This window comes from Piliocolobus tephrosceles, chromosome 8 (genome assembly GCF_002776525.5).
Source record: "Piliocolobus tephrosceles isolate RC106 chromosome 8, ASM277652v3, whole genome shotgun sequence".
NCBI lineage: Eukaryota > Metazoa > Chordata > Mammalia > Primates > Cercopithecidae > Piliocolobus > Piliocolobus tephrosceles.
In genome coordinates this window covers 33,478,996-33,497,995 of record NC_045441.1, presented here as the reverse complement: position 1 = coordinate 33,497,995, position 19,000 = coordinate 33,478,996, and the positions used below count along the sequence as shown (strand labels likewise).

At 57.7% G+C, this 19,000-nt stretch overlaps 1 protein-coding gene across 1 annotated transcript; it reads left to right on the top strand.

Moving 5' to 3' along the window:
* The first annotated feature begins 2,250 nt into the window (after positions 1-2,250).
* On the top strand, positions 2,251-18,747 carry MYO1G (myosin IG). The gene is made up of 23 exons (XM_023226347.1): positions 2,251-2,291; positions 2,400-2,502; positions 4,347-4,555; positions 4,761-4,854; positions 5,768-5,933; positions 6,177-6,230; positions 9,185-9,295; positions 9,619-9,735; positions 10,349-10,573; positions 10,670-10,815; positions 11,253-11,367; positions 11,532-11,702; positions 11,924-11,994; positions 13,484-13,558; positions 13,705-13,837; positions 14,575-14,741; positions 15,132-15,339; positions 15,552-15,775; positions 16,326-16,470; positions 16,889-16,993; positions 17,248-17,361; positions 18,285-18,439; positions 18,514-18,747. Exons 2-23 carry the CDS (start codon positions 2,408-2,410, stop codon positions 18,668-18,670), a joined length of 3,057 nt encoding a protein of 1,018 aa, XP_023082115.1. The 5' UTR covers positions 2,251-2,291; positions 2,400-2,407; the 3' UTR covers positions 18,671-18,747.
* Positions 18,748-19,000: the final 253 nt, after the last annotated feature.

The following is a 19,000-nucleotide window of genomic DNA, read 5'->3' as shown; positions in this document are numbered from 1 at the left end:
GGTGCAGCAGTAGAAGCCTTGGTGGAGGGAGGTATTGTGAAACTGATCCAGATGAGATAATGAGAGTGAAACTCACCAGGGCCAGGATGGTTTCCTCAGCCCCCGCCAGGCTTGAGTTGGTGGTGGCCCCTCCTTGCTGTCCTTCATTAGGAGCCTCTGCCTTTGTTTATCTACCTGTTTTACCAGTCAGACCCTGTAAGGAGCATGCCCTGGGGATGCCCTAGCAGATAGAGCTACCACTTGTCCTAGTTTCTGAGGACCAGGCCATGACTCTGACTGACTGGCTTTCCCTGGGGTTTGAGTAGGACCCACTGAATTCAGTGCTAGAAGGGCCCAGAGGTCTGTTGACCCAGGAGGGAACTTCCTTTGCAGTGATGTCATCTTGGCCTCAGTTTTAATAGATGTAAAACGAAAATAACAGTAACTCCTACATGGGTCACGAGAATCAAATGAGGCAATGAATGGCAAATTTGTGCAAACTACCAAGGAAGGACCAGGGTTCCAGCAACCAGCAGCGTCTAAAGCAAGGGCAGGCAAACTCCTCCCGCCGGCCAAATCTCTGAGCTAAGAGTGGTCTTGACATTTTTAAGTGGTTAGTGCCACGGGGGAAACCCAAAATAGTATGATTACATGAGAGATGAAAAGTTTGCAAAGTTCACATTTCGGTGTCCTTAACGTTTTCCTGGAACACAGCCATGTTGGTTCCATTGGTTGGCTTGACTCCCTGGGGGTTGGGGAAGTGAAACTGAAAAGGGAGATGAGCTGGCAAGAGTCTGGGTGAGAATTCCCAGACTTGAGTGTAGGTTTGGGAAACCCTTCAAAAGCACCAGCCCAAGAGCCTGGGGGTGGAGAGGAGACCACACTTGTCAGAGCTTGGAAGGACTGAATTTGAATTTGCCTAAGAGGAGCCCCAGGTCTGGCCCAGGGTGGAGCCAGAGGCTGCCCACTTACAAATTTGGGGATTTTTCAGGCCAGTGGTCCCTTATCGCAGATGGTACATGACTCAGTTTTATTAGGTACTTGGATACTTTCAGTTTTATCAGGAATGCATTCACTGTAAGGTATTTGAGATAAAAAAAATAACCTTAACTTACCTATCCATTACTTCGAAGTTTGAAAAATGGGATGACAGAAAGACAATAGTTAAACTAGTGCTTATGAGTACAACAAATCTCAAAGGCAGCTCATGAATGACTGAAGTTTGGGAATTCTGGAGTCCACCCTCTGACCTCCCTGTATGAGGGCAGGGGTGAAAGAGAAATGTTACCAGTCTATTTGTAGGATGAGAGAGAACTGTGTCCATTTGACCTTTGATGAGAGAATTGCCCCAGTGTTCTTAGAGGATGGGTGTGACCTGCCCCAGTCTGTCCTGGGATGAGAAAGAACTTTCCCCAGTCTGCCTGGAGGCTAAGAGAACTGCACCCCTCCCACTTCTTCCAGGAGAAGGGCACCAAGTGTCAGGAACGCAGTGTTTGGAGATTTTGGCCACTCCCCAAATGCAGCCGCTCCCCAAATGCACTGCCTCATCTTCAAAGCGCAGGGACAGCAGCTCTGAGATGAGGTCCCCAGGGCTGCAGGCATGTGCCTGGTCCTCACTGCGGTTTATGGGGGATCAGCTGGATGCAAGTACAAGGCAGAGGACAGTTAGGGGGTCCCACTGAAGGCCAGCCCTATGCAAAGGATACTCTAGGGTCCTCCATTCCTCCCCGGTGGCTGGGGTGGGGAACTGCAGTGCTAGGACCACTGGCCCTTTGGCAGGTTGCGCAAGAAGCTTTGCTCGTCTATACCCCAGTGTGGCCTTCACACTTCAAAGAAGGCTGTTGCCCCCACCCCAAAGGCCTGGGCATTAGGGTCTTTTTTTCATTTTTGTATTAATATACAATGTACATACAGTAAATTGCATCTAGTGTTCAGTTCTGACTTGACAGACACGCACAGCCGGGTAACCAAGATCACGTCAAAAAATCCTTCTTTAAACTCCCACAAGTGACTCTAACGTGCTACCAGGGTTGGAAACCAACCCACAGAGTCTTGTCTCCTGCTTGTGGGTGGAAGAGAGCTTCCGAAGGAGGCCAGCAAAGAACCCTCCAGAGCAGGGAGGACCCAGCATCCGGCCCCTCGGCCCTGGCGTGCAAGCGGGTCAGACCGTTAGGCACAGCCTCCCTGTGGGGCGCAGGGACAGGAAGCAGGGTTTAGAGCACCTCGAGAGGGAAGGAGTGGCAAGTGGGGAGGGCAGCCCCTCCCAGGACCAGAACCCACTTCCTACTTTACACCAGCACTGGAGGAGGCTGGTGAGGCAGGGCGGGGGCGGTGGGGCCTCCCCCAGCCTTCCCTTCCCCTTCCCCTCTCCTTCACTGTCCTGCTGGCAGGCACAGGAAGGTGAAGCAAGGTGTTTCCAGCCGGCAGGATGGAGGACGAGGAAGGCCCTGAGTGTGGCAAACCTGACTTCGTGCTTTTGGACCAAGTGACCATGGAGGACTTCATGAGGAACCTGCAGCTCAGGTAGGCCCAGGGCAGGAGGCGCTGGCTCCCCTCCTCCAGGGTCTCCCGCCTTGCGTCCTCACAGAGACCTGAGGGAAAAAGGAAGGCATGCTGCTGTCCAAGGGAGGGGGCAGTGGCACACACCCACCCAGACCTGATGGGGCCGAAATGAGCGCCTCAAAGCACGGCCCCAGGGGACAGGAACAGACAAGGAAGCAACTGTCCCTGTCAGGGCCAGCAAGTCAGCACTGGATCTGCCCACCACCCCAACCCACCCCTGCCTCCCACACAGTCCAGGTGTCTTCTGCCCCTTCTTTCCTGCCCGAAGGGGCCAGGTCTTGACACTTCTTGGACAGATAGGTACCAGGCACTCTTTCCAGCAGGGACCAGGGGCACCTCTTTCCAGCCACTTCCCAGCCAGTTGTTGATGCTCCCTTGATGCATCTCATGGGGCCAGGCCATGGGACCAGGCCATGGGGCCTGGCCTGAGCCCTGGGGACACTGAGATGAAGCGGGCAGCCTCCACCCTAGGGTCCAAACATTCCCACCAGGTTGAGGTGACATTCTTTTGGGGTGCATGGAGTATCACAGGACACAGTTGGTAGAAGCGATATTGGAGCTCAATTTACCATCAAGGAGGGCAGGTGGAGGGCAGGGAGAAGCCCGGGAGGTGGGGGCATGGCACAGTAGGGTGGCCGTGCAGGCAGCTGGGCCTCATGCCAGGACTCCCATGGAGGGGCAGAAGGCTGCCTGCTGTGTGCTCGGGAAGCTCCCTGGGGAGAGCCTGGGGACCAGGAGCCCCACTAAGCACAGAAGTCAAGAGACCACAAGCCTGGCCCAAAGAGAGGAGGGCTAGCCAGGAAATGAGCTAAGCCTTTGTGTGCATTGTTCTACCTCATTCTTATAAAATGAGCTTATGAAACACTGTCCTCTCCATTTTGGTGATGAGAACGCTGAGCCCTGGAGATGTGGGTGACTTGTGCCCTCATCCCCAGCTTGTAGGAGGACAGGAGCTGGGCCCAGGAAAACCCATGTCAGAGGTGGTGGAGAAAGAGGAACCTCAGGACAGGCCCACCCAGGACAGGCTGCTGGGAGACAGGGCCATCCAGGGAAGGGTGGGTACCACATACGAAAGGGAGATGGGTCTGAGGGGCAGGCCTGCCAGTCCTCCTCCCAGGGGCAGAAAGGTCAAGAGAAGGGCAGACATCCACCCACACTGGTGACCAAGTTTGTGAAGGGAAGGGTCAAGAAGTCTGAGGCTGTGCCAGGGGAGAGGCAGCAGCCACTGGCCACAGGCTTGGGGGTGGGGGGTGCAAAGACAACGACATCAGGTGCTTGGCACTGTTGCCCCAACCCCTTCCCTGTCATCTGGGTGGGGCTGGGTGGGGTCCCCTTTTGTCTCTGGGTTCCCGCCCAGGCCTTGAGACAGGAAACAGCCGAAGAGGCCCCTCCTTCCCCTCCCAGCCCAGTCACTCCTTCTCAACCCCATCTCCCCATCTGCCCTGTGGGGTTCATCCCAGAACCAGCTCTGACTCACAGCACCCAGTGCAGTCTTGGGCAAGTCTGTTTCCTTTGCAAAATGGGTGATCATGTTTCCAGTGACCTTGGGACCCCTGGGGAGACCATTGTGGACCCTAAACTCTATGCCGCAGTGGGGACAGGCTCTGAGTGGCTCAGCTCACCCAGGACAGCACCAGGGAGACACAAGGTCAACACCTGCTCCCTTCTTGCTTCTCCACTCTCAGCACCTTGGGGTGGGAGTGCTGGCCTACTGGGGCCAGGCCCTGATATGGGCTCTGGTGAGAGGCCTGTGGATGCCTGTAAGCCTGTCAGTGCTGAGGCCTGTCTGCCCCTGCTGTGTCCAGGTTCGAGAAGGGCCGCATCTACACCTACATTGGTGAGGTGCTGGTATCCGTGAACCCCTACCAGGAGCTGCCCCTGTATGGGCCTGAGGCCATTGCCAGGTACCAGGGCCGTGAGCTCTATGAGCGGCCACCCCATCTCTACGCTGTGGCCAACGCCACCTACAAGGCAATGAAGCACCGGTCCAGGGACACCTGCATCGTCATCTCAGGTACCTGTCCCTGCAGCCAGGCTCCCACCCTCGACATCTTCATTTGTGAACATTTGGGAGGGCCATTAGAGCATCTCCTGTGCCCTGTGTCCTGATGGGGGCCCTAGGACCCCATCTCGCCAGTCTTAAGGGTGTGAGTGGGCACAGGGAGCTGGGCTAAGAGATCGAACCTGACTGATTCTGTCAACTCTGGTTTTTCCGGCAGGTGAGAGTGGGGCAGGGAAGACAGAAGCCAGTAAGCACATCATGCAGTACATCGCTGCCGTCACCAACCCAAGCCAGAGGGCTGAGGTGGAGAGGTGAGCAGCAACGGGCAGCCCTGGGCCTCAGCATGGCAGGCCAGGGACCTTGGTGTGGCAGGAAGGACTGACTCTGGGGAGCGAGAGATGGCAAGTGCAGTCTAGCTCAGGTCAAGTTCAGCGGGAACTTGGGAAGTTTCCAGATAACGCCAACACACCTGGAGGTGAGACAGGGTGACCCATGCCAAGGACCTCTCCTTGGGTGGATGAGACCCAGCCAAGGGACCCAGACTACCAGATGGGAGGAGGCAGCAGCCACAGGTAGGATAAGGAGAAGTGCAGCAGAACCCAGAGATGCTTGAAATGGCTCATGGACAGGGCAGCAGGCAGATTCCATGGAAACGTGGAGAAGCTGACAGGCCTTGGCCAAGATGGCCAAGCATGCCAGGTGGCTGTGTGGGTGGTGGCCAGGAGCCTTGAAACCAGTAAACGTGTTCCTTATGGAAGCAGCTTCCTCTGTCAGTGCCTGTCTCTTCCTGTCAAGAGGCAGTGAGATGGGATTCAGGGGGACAAGCAATGTCAGTTCCTGAGCACATATGGCCAGCATCACTGCCCACCCCTGCAGCTGGAGGTCTAAGGCCCAATGGTCAGAACGGCCCCTCCTCACCAGGCTGCAGCTGAGGCCTGGGAGGGGAAGAGGTGGCTGTGAGAAACAAGGACCTCAGTGCTACACAGACCATGCCGAGCACAGCCAGCCTGGCAAGTGCATTTCCCAGCCTCTCAGAGGTGAAGTGACCATCATACAACCTCAGAGGCAACACTGGGCGAGGCCAGGCCATTGGCTCCCTCTCAGCAAGTTCAGAGGAACCTCTCCTGCAATGCTGTGATTTCTGTTGGGAAGACTTGGGGGCAGGGACAGCCTTCCCCAGATAGGAAGTCTTTGCCTTGAGCCCCAGCCCCTCTGCCCCGACAGGGTCAAGGACGTGCTGCTCAAGTCCACCTGTGTGCTAGAGGCCTTTGGCAATGCCCGCACCAACCGCAATCACAACTCTAGCCGCTTTGGCAAGTACATGGACATCAACTTCGACTTCAAGGGGGACCCGATCGGAGGACACATCCACAGCTACCTACTGGAGAAGGTGGGCAGGTGGGCTGAGGAGACCTCCATGGGGAGCCCTGGCTGAGAACCATCCCAGGCCTGGGAAGGTACCCATCCCAACAGTGCAGCCTAGGAGGGCTGGGCTCTCTCTCCCTGTGGCCCTTCTCTGGGCCTCAGTGTCCTCATAGTCAGGACTCTCTGACCTCCACCTGGGAACGCTCAGATGGGGTCCCCAGGGTCAGACTCCTCCCCAGGCCTGAGTCCATCTGCCCTCTCTCCTCAGTCTCGGGTCCTCAAGCAGCACGTGGGTGAAAGAAACTTCCACGCCTTCTACCAGGTAAGCCCTGAGGGTAGGGGCAGGAGGAACAATGGGGTGGGGAAAGGGAGAGCAGAAAGTTGGGCCAGCTTGTGACCCGTCTGTCACTACCCCAATTCCCCCTCTCTGCCCACCCAACCCCACCTAGCCCATCGTCCTCACTCCCCACCACACTCACCCCAACTAGTACCCCACACCCCACAAACAAGAGGGTGTGCGAGCTTATGGGGAATGAAAGCAGGATGTCCCCTTTATCTGAAACACTTCCAGATGAGGGCTCTCTGGGGCCCATAAAGTGTCTCTGTGCACAATAAGCTCCCCATTGAGGTGGGCGTCCCCTGGGATACAGGCAGTGTCTCTAGTGGTATCAGAGCTCAACACTGAAGTGGTGCTCCTGGGAACACGGGCATTGACTCTGAGCACCTCTCTGAGATAAGTGCTCCCAGGGACTGTCTCCACAAACTCTGACACCCCACTGAGGTGGGAGCTCCCTGGAAACAAAGTGTCTCTGCAGTCTCAGAGCTTGACACTGAAGTGGAGCTCCCTGGCACACCAGTGGTGTGTTCGCAAACTGTGGGCCGCCCACTGTGTCCTCTGGGACACCGGCAGTGTTTCCACAGACTCCGAACTCCCCCACTGAACTGGGAGCACCCTGGGACTGGGGCAGTGTCTCTAGGGACTTGGAGCTCCCCACTGAGTTAGGAGTTCCCTGCAGCACAGACATGGTCCCCACCAACTCTCAGCTCCCCAGCGCAGTGGGAGCCCTCTGGAACACAGCAGTTTCTCCACAGAATCTGGGCTACCTTCTGAGGCCCGAGCTCCCTGGTACACAGGCGGTGTTTCCATGGACTCTGAGCTTCTTACTGAGGTGGGAGCTCCCTGAGACAAGCACAGTATCTCATAGACTCTATGTTCCCCATGAGACGGGAACTCCCTGAGTGGCAGGCAGGGTCTCCAGGGACTATGAACCACCTGCTGAGGTGGGAGCTTCCTGGGATGCAAGGAGTGCCTTTAAGGACTCTGAGCTTCCATGGTGTGATGCTCCCTGGGACACAGCAGTGTCTCCACGACTCTGACTTCCCACTGAAGTCACACTCTCTGGGACATGGCAGTGTCTCTAAGGACTCTGAGCTCCACTGAGGTGGGAGCCCCCTGGAAACTGCAGTGCTACCATTGAGTCTGCGCTGAGGTGGGAGCTCACTGGGAAACCAGCAGTGTCTCTGTGGACGCTGAGCTTTCCTTGAGGTAAAAGCTCCCTGAGACACTGGCAGTGTCTCCACAGACTCTGAACATGCCCCTGGTGGGAGCCGCTGGGAACACAGAGAGCATCTCCACAGACTCTGAGCTCTCACTGAAATGAAGCTCCCTGGGACTCTGGCAGGATCTCCACAGACTCTTACCTCCCCACTGAAGTGGGAGATTTTGGGACATGGGCAGGGTCTCCATGGACCCAGAGTTCCCCCACTGAAGGGGAGATTCGGTGGAACATGGGCAGTGTCTCTAATGACTCTGAGCTCCCGGCTGAGGGGATTACTCCCTGGGATGTTGCCAGGGTCTCCACAGACTCTGAGCTCCCCATGAGACGGGACCTCCATGGGATTTGGGCAAGGTCTCCATGAACTATAAAGTCTCCACTGAGGTGGGAGCTCCCTGAGACACAGAGAGTTTTTTCAGACTCTGAACTCCCATGAAATGGAGCTCTTTGGAGCATGGACAGTGTCTTTAAGGACTCTGAGCTACCCACTGAGGTGGGAGCTCAGTGAGACACGTGAAGCAATGTCTCCACAGACTGGAATGCCCACTCAGGTGGGCCGTGTCTTGGACACAGGCAGTGTCTCTACCAACTCTGGGCTCTGCTCTGAGGTAAGAGCCCCGCGGGACAGGGGCTATATCTCCTTGGACTTTGAACTCCCACCAAAGTGAAGCTCACTGGGACAGTGACAGCGTCACTCCACGGATTCTGAGCTCCCACTGAAGTGGAGCTCCCTGGGAATCAGGCAGTGTCCAAGAACTCTGAGCTCCCCTGAGGTGGGAGCCTTCTAGAACACAAGGAGTGTCCACACAGACTCTGAGCTTCCATGAAGTGGGGCTGTCTGGGACACTGGCAGTGTCTCTATGGTCTCTGAGCTCCTCACGGAGCTGGGAACTCCCTGGGATATGGATGGTGTCTCCACAAACTCTCCACTCTCCTCTGAGGTGGAAGCTCTCTGCGACATGACCATTGTCTCTGTGGAATCTGAGCTTCCCACTAGTGGGAGCCCCTTGTGACATAGGGCAGCGTCTCCACAGATTCTCCGGAATAATAGCAGGATCTCCACAGACTCTTACCACCTCCAGTGAAGTGGGGACATAGGCACTGTCTCCATGAACTCTGAGCTCCCCGCAGAGGTGGGAGTTCCTGCGGCACCGGTGGTGTCTCCACAGATGCTGAGCTCCCTAGGACATGGGCTCTCCCTGGGTGGAGAGCAATGTCTCCACAGAACCCGCGTTCCCTACTGAGGTGGGAGCTTCCTGGGACAGAGGCAGTCTCCAGTAACTCTGAGCTCCCACTGAAGTGGAGCTCCCTAGGATTCTGCGGTTTCTCCACAGACTCTTTCCTCCTCACTCAAGTGGGAGGTTTTGGGACTCGGGTGTGTCTCCATATACTCTGAGCTCCCCACTGAGGTGGGATCCCCCTGGGTCTAGGGCAATGTCTCCACAGGATTTGAGCTCCCCACCAAGATGAGGTCTGGCACAAGAACAGTGTCTTCACGGTGGAGTCATAGCTCCCACTGAAGTGGAACTCCCTGACCCACTGAACAGCTGAATGGGGAGCTCACTGGCACACAGGAAGTGTTCACACCGTCTGACCTTCCCCCGTGTTTGTTGGTTCAACGCTGGAAGGAAGCACAAGTCTGTTTGTTCTCCTACCCCTGTGTGTGTACGGGGGGACATCTAGGGAGCTTATTTGTCTAAAGGATGTCTGTGTCCTCTAGTTGCTGAGAGGCAGTGAGGACAAGCAGCTGCATAAACTGCACTTGGAGAGAAACCCTGCTGTATACAATTTCACGCGCCAGGGAGCAGGACTCAACATGACTGTGCACAGCGTGAGTGTGAGGGGCACCAAGGGCTCAAATTGGGCTCAGTGTCAGGGCCTAAGTGTGGTAGCAGGGAATGGGCAGCACTCAGCACAGGCCAGGGTAAAATGAACTGCTTGGGTGAGTGGGAAGGGTGCTCAGGGTGGAGGAAAAATGGCTGATGGAGGGGACAGAGTGCAGGGGTGAGCAGGTGCTTAGGCCGGAGGAATCAGGGTTCAGGAAGGGGACAGGGGAAAAGGGTGAGCAGGTGCCTAGGATGGAGGAATCAAGCCTCAAGGACAGGTGTCCTGGGCCCAGTGTGGTTTTGGAGTGATGAATCCCTTCTACCCTAGGCCTTGGACAGTGATGAGCAGAGCCACCAGGCAGTGACCGAGGCCATGAGGGTCATCGGCTTCAGTCCTGAAGAGGTGGAGTCTGTGCATCGCATCCTGGCTGCCATATTGCACCTGGTGAGCCTGGCTCAGAAGCCTGGGAGGGTTACCTCCCCACAGGGGTTTCCCAGCTGGGAGGCACCCAGGGAGGAGGAGGAGACTGGCTGGAGATTCCCCAGCAATGTGCTAGGCTGACTGCCTCTCCTGCAGAAGCTGAGCTGCTTGAGTGATGAGCTCAGTTGGTACGTGGTCCAGACCCCACTCTTAGGGCCAGGGCAGCCAGGCACAGTAAAAGCTGAGCATCATGCAGACTGTCTCTTAGTCTGAGACACAGTCATGAGCTGTGTGGCTTTGGGTGCATTTACTCAGTGCCTCTTGGCCTCAGTTTTCTCTAAGGGGCATGAGGAGTCAGTTATGCAGGGTTCCTCTAGCTGCTGGGAGGATGCAATGGGGTCATTCACATACCATTTGGACTTGAGACCTTGGCAAAGACTCTGGTGTACCCGTGCCCCCTTCCCCCAATCTCTGGCTGTGTCTGTGCCCATGATGAGCAGCTGACCACGCTGGTCTGAGAAGGAGCTGTACTCTACCACATCCATGTCCCCTGTTTTCATTCCTCCTTCCTGTCCAAAGTTGTCCAGGCTCCTTTGGGACATGGAGCCTGCACTGTTCATGGTTTTCCCATCACCAGGGAAACATCGAGTTTGCGGAGACAGAGGAGGGTGGGCTGCAGAAGGAGGGCGTCGCAGTGGCCGAGGAGACACTGGTGGACCATGTGGCTGAGCTGACGGCCACACCCCGGGACCTCGTGCTCCGCTCCCTGCTGGCTCGCACAGTTGCCTCAGGAGGCAGGGAACTCATAGAGAAGGGCCACACTGCAGCTGAGGCCAGCTACGCCCGGGATGCCTGTGCTAAGGTACTTTGGGGCAGGCACAGGGAGGGAAGCCCAGGAGGCCTTCATGGGGGAGGCCAGGCCAGAGGCAGCAGGAAGCAGGGTGTTCCTATCTCCCAGGCGGTGTACCAGCGGCTGTTTGAGTGGGTGGTGAACAGGATCAACAGTGTCATGGAACCCCGAGGCCGGGACCCTCGGCGTGATGGCAAGGACACAGTCATTGGTGTGCTGGACATCTATGGCTTCGAGGTGTTTCCCGTCAACAGGTGGGTGGCCAGCCGGTCACATCTCCACCTCTGATGCCCAGCAGCTTTGCCCACTTAGTCCTGGAAAGCTCAGCTGGGGCTGGGCAGCAGGAATGTCTGGGTTTCTCCCAGCTGGTCCCTGGGCCCAAGGCTCATGCCTCCCAGGCCTGCCTCACCTGCAGCATCTGGCCATTGGTGCCCTGATGGAAGGCAGAATTACGGGGCATGAGTAATTCCTGGTTGTGACTCCTAAGTCCACTCCAGAACGCGCATGCAGGAGGTGTGGGTGGGGTAAAGGAGTCCAGCATAGGGATGCGTAAGCCACAGGGAAGTCATACGGGGTGCTGGCACCAGAACCGTTGATGAACATTAGCAGAGATGTTTGGGGGAGCGGCCATCCATTACCATGCACACCACAAGCAGCAACCTCCCCTCTGAAAGGCCCACCCCACCCCCAGCTTCGAGCAGTTCTGCATCAACTACTGCAACGAGAAGCTGCAGCAGCTATTCATCCGGCTCATCCTGAAGCAGGAGCAGGAGGAGTACGAGCGCGAGGGCATCGCCTGGCAGAGCGTGAGCCCTATGGTCTGGAGGGAGGGCAGGCGGCAGGGTGTGGAGGGGCCTCAGCCCATGGGGAGGGGTCCGGGCTGGCCTGGCAGGTGGCTGAGTGTGGGGCGGAGGAGGGGAGGTGGCCTGAAAGGCTTTGGGAGCCTCCCTGCTGGCTGCCTTTGCCCCAGGTTGAGTACTTCAACAACGCCATCATTGTGGATCTGGTGGAGCGGCCCCACCGTGGCATCCTGGCCGTGCTGGACGAGGCCTGCAGCTCTGCTGGCACCATCACTGACCGAATCTTCCTGCAGACCCTGGACACACACCACCGCCATCACCTACACTACACGAGCCGCCAGGTGCCCCTGGCTGTCCCAGCACCACCACAGTGGGCTGGTGGGACCTGCCCCATAGGCACCACACTGCCCATGCCTCGTGGGAACTGGGTGGGGACCCAGCTTTGGTGCCATTGTCGTCACTGTGGCGACCTTCTCTGTCCTGGAGGTGGGGAAGCAGGGCTATCCCCTCATACAGACCCCCCACACACCTTTTGTGCCTTGACCTCAGCCTGTCCCCATAGCTCTGCCCCACAGACAAGACCATGGAGTTTGGCCGAGACTTCCGGATCAAGCACTATGCAGGGGATGTCACGTAAGGGCCCCCTCCCACCCACATCCCGGGCCTTCCCACAGGTACCATGGCATGTGTCATGGAGCAGGAGTGCTTCAGGAGAGTGGTTGGGAGACAGGTGTTATGGCCCCTTCTGCTACCCCCACCCCTTTAAGACACTGAAAACATGCCAGACAGCAGATTCACAAGTGAAGAACCGGAAACAGGTTTGAGGATAGTCGTTAACCATGGCTGCATTCTTCTGGGAGCCTTTAAAAAATACTCACGTCTCATGTCTGGGCCCAACCCTATACTAGCATCTGTGGGGTGGGGGCTGCAGGCTGGTGAGGTGGGAGTGGGGAGGGAACAGAAGGTGCAGAACGGGCCAAGATTCTACATTTCTAACAAGCTCCCAGGTGAGGCCTTGCTACCATACTTGGACCATGCTCCCAGTGCCAAAGCCCAGGTGTCCTTCAGAGGTTGTCATGATGGCTATTAATTTATGTGTTGCTTGCCGCATCCCAAAACGATTTAAAGTGACTCACAGCGAGGTACAAGTGTTTCATGAGAACTTCTCAAGGAGAGGAAATAGAGTAGATGATGACGACAAAGCAGCCCAATATCATCTACCTGTATCTGTTCGCAAAATCTACACCCTGCCTGCATGAGGTGGCTCATGCCTGTAACCCCAGCACTTTGGGAAGCTGAGGTGGGTGGATCACCTGAGGCCAGGAGTTTGACACCAGCCTGCCCAACATGGTGAAACCTCATCTGTACTAAAAACATAAAAATTATCTGGGCATGGTGGCATGTGCCTGTAATCCCAGTTGCTTGGGAGGCTGAGGCATGAGAATTGCTTGAACCTGGGAGGCAGAGGTTGTGGTAAGCTGAGATCACACCACTGCACTCCAGCCTGGGCAACAGAGTGAGACTATTTCTCAAAAAAAAGAATAAATAAAATAAAAAATAATAAAAATCCATTCCCTGAGGCTTCACAGGTGCTGCAGTTGGAGTCAAGATTTAGCACTGACATTTCTAACAGTCCAAGAACTAGACAGTGATTCTGAGGCTCTCAGTGTCCACAGATCAAAATAGGCCCAGGACTCAGGAGTTCCTAGTCATAGTTGTAGTCGCTGATGTTTATCAAAACTCGGTAGGCACTGTTCTGAGCAATTGATGTACGCTGAGGCACAGAGAGGTTGAGCGGCTTAGGCAAGGTCACACAGCATGCATGTGGTAGATGCAGGACTCGGTGCTAGAATATTTGACTTCGGAGTTGGGGGCTTAACCTCTCGATTCATCTTCCAGGAGAGAAATGTCTCCTGAGGGAGGGAGTCTTAGGTGATGAAAGAAAAAGCAGGTGTGAGGGGGAAGGAGAGGAGCCAAGGCAGAGGGAGGAAGAGAGACTGACCTATGGGAACAAAGGCAGATGGGAAGAGAGTCATCTCTGCCCTGGGGGCTGCTGGGGTCATCAGCACTCTGGCCTGGCAGCCCCCGCCCCTGCTCCCTCACCAGCCCTGGCTTCTGGCAGGTACTCCGTGGAAGGCTTCATCGACAAGAACAGAGATTTCCTCTTCCAGGACTTCAAGCGGCTGCTGTACAACAGGTGAGCACGGCTTGCTGGGCACCATAGGGAGGGCCAGGGCCCTGGGGCCCCAGACACTTTAGGGTCAGGCATTGACTAGCGTCAGAACGGGGGTGGGCAGGGCTGCTCTCCCTGAGGATGGCTGGGAATTCGGCCTGTGTCTGTAGCACGGACCCCACTCTACGGGCCATGTGGCCAGATGGGCAGCAGGACATCACAGAGGTGACCAAGCGCCCCCTGACGGCCGGCACACTCTTCAAGAACTCCATGGTGGCGCTGGTGGAGAATCTTGCCTCCAAGGTATGTTCCATCCCTCTCCCACTCTGGCTGTTCTGGATCCTTCTCTCTGTGCCCTCGGTGCCAAGTAGGGTCCCAACCACCTCTGGACACCATAGTGGTGGGGGGAGGGTTCTTGTGCTGTCTGTATGAGCCACATCTGCTCCAGCAGGGGACCCCGCCTACTGCACAGGTGAGATGTGGGGCCTCAGGGGCTGGGCTGAGGCTTGATCAATCATGGGGAACCCAGGCTTCTCTTTGCCCCATTGTCTCTTGAGCAGGAAGGGGTTTAAGGAGACCGCGTGGGAGACTGGCTTGACCCAGCCCAGCTCTTGGCAAAAACCCAGGATTCTTACACAAGCTTTCTTGGGGAGCTTTGGGTCCAAAGTCAGAGGGGGAATACGTGAAGGTTCAGGGACAGGACATGTTAGCGTGAGGTGAGCTTAACAACAGAACATCCAGAGATGTCAGCCCCTTTTGGAAGGAGAGAAGGAAGGCAGATGTGGCGAGGCCTGCTCCTGCTCCTGCCCCTGCCATACCCACCTGCCCGACCAGGGGCTGGAACCTGGCTCTGAACCTGGCCTTGCTGGCCTCTGCCCAGCACTTAGGGCTTCCAGGGCCCTTGTTCTGCTGATTACCCTTGTTTGTTCCTGACTGTCCTCCTGGCCTGGGACCTTGAGGGGTTGGGAAGCCCCTGGTGTGAGGCAGGGTGCACAGTGCTGCTGGCACAGACCCTCTCCAAGTCCCCTCTGTCCCCCCAGGAGCCCTTCTACGTCCGCTGCATCAAGCCCAATGAGGACAAGGTGGCTGGGAAGCTGGATGAGAAACACTGTCGCCACCAGGTCGCATACCTGGGGCTGCTGGAGAACGTGAGGGTCCGCAGGGCTGGCTTCGCTTCCCGCCAGCCCTACTCTCGATTCCTGCTCAGGTACTGGTACCTGACACCATCACTCCATGGGCCATAGTCCCTGTGTGGAGTCCAAGGGGTAGGAGCAGAGGCTCCCCAGACAGCACGTCGCAAACATCGATACAAGCAGGAACCAGCACGCTGCTGGCCTCAAGACACCAAAATATCTGGGAGAACATGTGTGTGAGCACACGCACGTGGGGACACACAGGTGGGAACATGGGTATGAGAGCTGTGTGAGGACATAGATGTGAGGACATGTGTATGGGAAGACACATGTGCACAGGTGTCATAAGTGCTCCAGGAACACACTCTGTATGCCTGCCATCTCCCCAGGTGTGGGGTGGGCAGGGTGGGCTCCATGATCTCTCCCCGAGGCCTGGGTCACACTGCCCTGTCCTGTGGTGACAGGTACAAGATGACCTGTGAATACACATGGCCCAACCACCTGCTGGGCTCCGACAAGGCAGCTGTGAGCGCTCTCCTGGAGCAGCACGGGCTGCAGGGGGACGTGGCCTTTGGCCACAGCAAGCTGTTCATCCGCTCACCCCGGACACTGGTCACACTGGAGCAGAGCCGAGCCCGCCTCATCCCCATCATTGTGCTGCTATTGCAGAAGGTGAGGTGGGCAGGGCAGGCAGACATCCACTATGGGGGTGGGGAAAGCTTGTGTCCCAGGGGCCACAAACACACTTGTAAGTTTTACAGGCGTCTCTGCTTGATGGAGACAGGCCAGGGAGTGTTTAATAAATGCTTAGGGCCAGGTTTGGGGCTAAGGGTTAGGGCCTGGCTGAATTTGACTGCGTATCCCATCCCACCTGGCCCACCCAGGCATGGCGGGGCACCTTGGCGAGGTGGCGCTGCCGGAGGCTGAGGGCTATCTATACCATCATGCGCTGGTTCCGGAGACACAAGGTGCGGGCTCACCTGGCTGAGCTGCAGCGGCGATTCCAGGCTGCAAGGCAGCCGCCGCTCTACGGGCGTGACCTTGTGTGGCCGCTGCCCCCTGCTGTGTTGCAGCCCTTCCAGGACACCTGCCACGCGCTCTTCTGCAGGTACTACTCTCAGCCCACCACACTTTCCATTCAGCCGGCATCCGCTGAACACCTCGACCCATCATACCCGCCCTGCAGTGTCTGGACGGGAGACACACCAGCCCCCTTAATAGGTGGGAAGGTGGATGCTGTGCCACATTAGCTGACTGCCCGTGTGCCACAGTTGGTGCAGAGCCCTGACCATGTTGGGTACTGTGGTGGGCATTCAAAGTCCAGGGCTGCAGCCTGCAGGGGGAAGCCCATCAGGGCTGGGAAGTAAGGGGATTCTGCATCTGAGCAGGGTCTTATTGAAGGCCAAGCAAGAGTTCTCCAGAAGGATGGGCACAGAGCGTGCTCAGAACAGGAGGGTGCTGGGCAACTGCTGGTCTCTGGGTCACCTTCCAGGAACAAGCGTTAGGCACAAGGGTCTGAGACCAGAGAAGCCAGCAGAGGTTGGGACATAAAAAGCTGGCAGCACCAGGCTGAGGTCTTGGCTTCCTCCATGGAGAAGTGGCTCAGTGAGCACATGAACACATGGCCAGCATCTGTCTGACTGCATGCTCTCTCCCAGGTGGCGGGCCCGGCAGCTGGTAAAGAACATCCCCCCTTCAGACATGGCCCAGATCAAGGCCAAGGTGGCCGCCATGGGGGCCCTGCAAGGGCTTCGTCAGGACTGGGGCTGCCGGCGGGCCTGGGCCCAAGATTACCTGTCCTCTGTAAGTGCCAGGCGAGTCCAGGGCTGCCAGGGGAGGTGGGCTGCCAAAGAGGGCTCTTGGCTAATGCTGTGACCAGGTCCCCTCAGATGTCCTCTCCCAGGCCTGGGGTTGTCTGAGGCCCTGCACTTCAGCCCCTACCAGAGCTCTGCAAGGTATCAACCTGGATTTCAGGAGGAGTGGCCTTCCGGGGTGGGTGTGGATGACAGGAGGGCCAGGCTCAGATGCAGCCTAGAAGTCAATACAAATGGGCTCTGTGCCCTCAGGAAATCCAGGGCTGCTCAGCTCACGCACATGTCTGTGTGACTCAGTTTCCTGAGACGAAGGATAGCTATGCTGATTCACAGAGAGCTGCCATCAATTGAGTCTGGTCCCATGACTCAATCCCAACCAGCGCCCCCTCCCTTCCATCTGTCCTCAGGCCACTGACAATCCCACAGCATCAAGCCTGTTTGCTCAGCGACTAAAGACACTTCGGGACAAAGATGGCTTCAGGGCTGTGCTCTTTTCAAGCCACATCCGTAAGGTTAGACAAGGGACAAGGATGGCTTCAGGGCTGTGCTCTTTTCTAGCCATGTCTGCAAGATTAGAAGCTGGTGCAGAGTTCTGGGGGGGGGGCACTTGGGAGAAAATGGAGGCAACCCCAGCCCAGGCCCAGCTGCTCCTGACACTCCTGAAAGTGTCGACAGCGGGGAAGAGAGGCAGTAGGGACTGCCGGGGCCTCGGGCCCTGGTGGGTGACGGGGCAGCACCAGCCTGGGCCAAGCCACCTCTCCCACAGGTGAACCGCTTCTACAAGACCCGGAACCGGGCCCTCCTGCTCACAGACCGGCACCTCTACAAGCTGGACCCTGACCGGCAGTACCGGGTGATGCGGGCAGTGCCCCTTGAGGCGGTGAGCAACGTGGGTTGGGGGTAGCCTGCAGCATCTGTGAGGGGCACTGCTGGGCTTCTCAGAGTCCTGCCTCAGTCTTCTCCCCACTGTCTACCTGTGATGGCCCAGACCATCCTAAAACTCAGCGATGGTGGCACCCGTGCTGAAAACCCTGCAGTGGCTTCCCACGCCCACAGAGTGAAAGGTCTCGTCCTGTGATCCCCACCAGCCCAGTGACCGTCCACCACATTCTCACACTCTAGCCAAGCCAAATGGTCCCTTCTCCCAACTTGTGCCCAACTGGGGGTTCTCCCACCTGGGCATTCTGGGACCTGAGTCCCGGCCACAATGTCAGGGCCTCCTGTGGGATACGGTCCCGGCCACTCTGGAACCTTCTGCCGAGCTCTGTGGCCTACTTGCTCCCTTCATTAGCAGCTGCTGTTCCCATAAATTCTCTTTCCCACAGGACGGGGGCAGGGATCAAGGCCAGGCTACCTCGGGGTCTCCCACAGTTTCAGGGGTCCCATGACTGTCCCAATAGAAAGGGCGGTGAATGCCTCTCTGTCTAATGCCGCAGCCCAGAGCCGGAGTGGTTGTTTAAATGTAGTGAAAGTGACCTAGAACTAAAAACCGCTCCTCCAGGCAGTAGCACATGCAAGGGCTCAGCATCCACAGGTGAGCAGTGGCGGCCCTGTTGGACAGCAAGGATCTAGAACTATCGGTCCTGGAGAAAATCCTATTGTGCAGCGTCCCGCCCAACCTTCCCCCTGTCAGCAGGGTCCTGAGAGGGAGGAGAGGGTGGTGGGGGGCTGGTGGCCCTGGCGAGGGCGGCTCTCCCCGGGTGCGGTTGGGGGTTCTGGAGATGCTTCCTGGGGAGGGGATGAGTCCGGTTAGGCTGGGGTGCAGGTTGAGGCGGCTGCACCCTAACTCCGCGCTCCGCTCAGGTGACAGGGCTGAGCGTGACCAGCGGAGGAGACCAGCTGGTGGTGCTGCACGCCCGCGGCCAGGACGACCTCGTGGTGTGTTTGCACCGCTCCCGGCCGCCGCTGGACAACCGCATTGGGGAGCTGGTGGGTGTGCTGGCCGCACACTGCCAGGGGTGAGTGCGGGCCGGGCGGTGGCGGGCACGAAGCCCCGACCGCGCGGCCGCCCTGACCTCTCCTCCTGCCGCAGGGAGGGCCGCGCCCTGGAGGTTCGCGTCTCCGACTGCATCCCGCTGAGCCAGCGCGGGGCCCGGCGCCTCGTCTCGGTGGAGCCCAGGCCGGAGCAACCAGAGCCCGATTTCCGCTGCGCCCGCGGCACCTTCACCCTGCTATGGCCCAGCCGCTGAGTACCCGCACCCGCCGCTCCCCGTAGCCGCCGATTGTCCGCCCCTCCCGCGCTGCAAATAAACCCTCTGAATCAACCCGCCTGCTCGCCGCTCCTGCCTCACCTGCAGGGTCTCCGGCCGCCTCCTCGGCCAGGTCCACCCGCGCCCCACTCACCCGCTGGGGCCCCAACTACAGGAGGCCCGGCGCCGGACTGGAGATAGAAGCCCGAGCTCTCAGAGTAAGCGCTCTTCAGAGGAAGCAGTGCCTTTGTGCCCCAGCCTGCCCCGTCCACGCAGTGGTCCCCTGTTCCTCTCCACAGGGCTCCTGGCCTTGTTCCTACCCGGCCACTG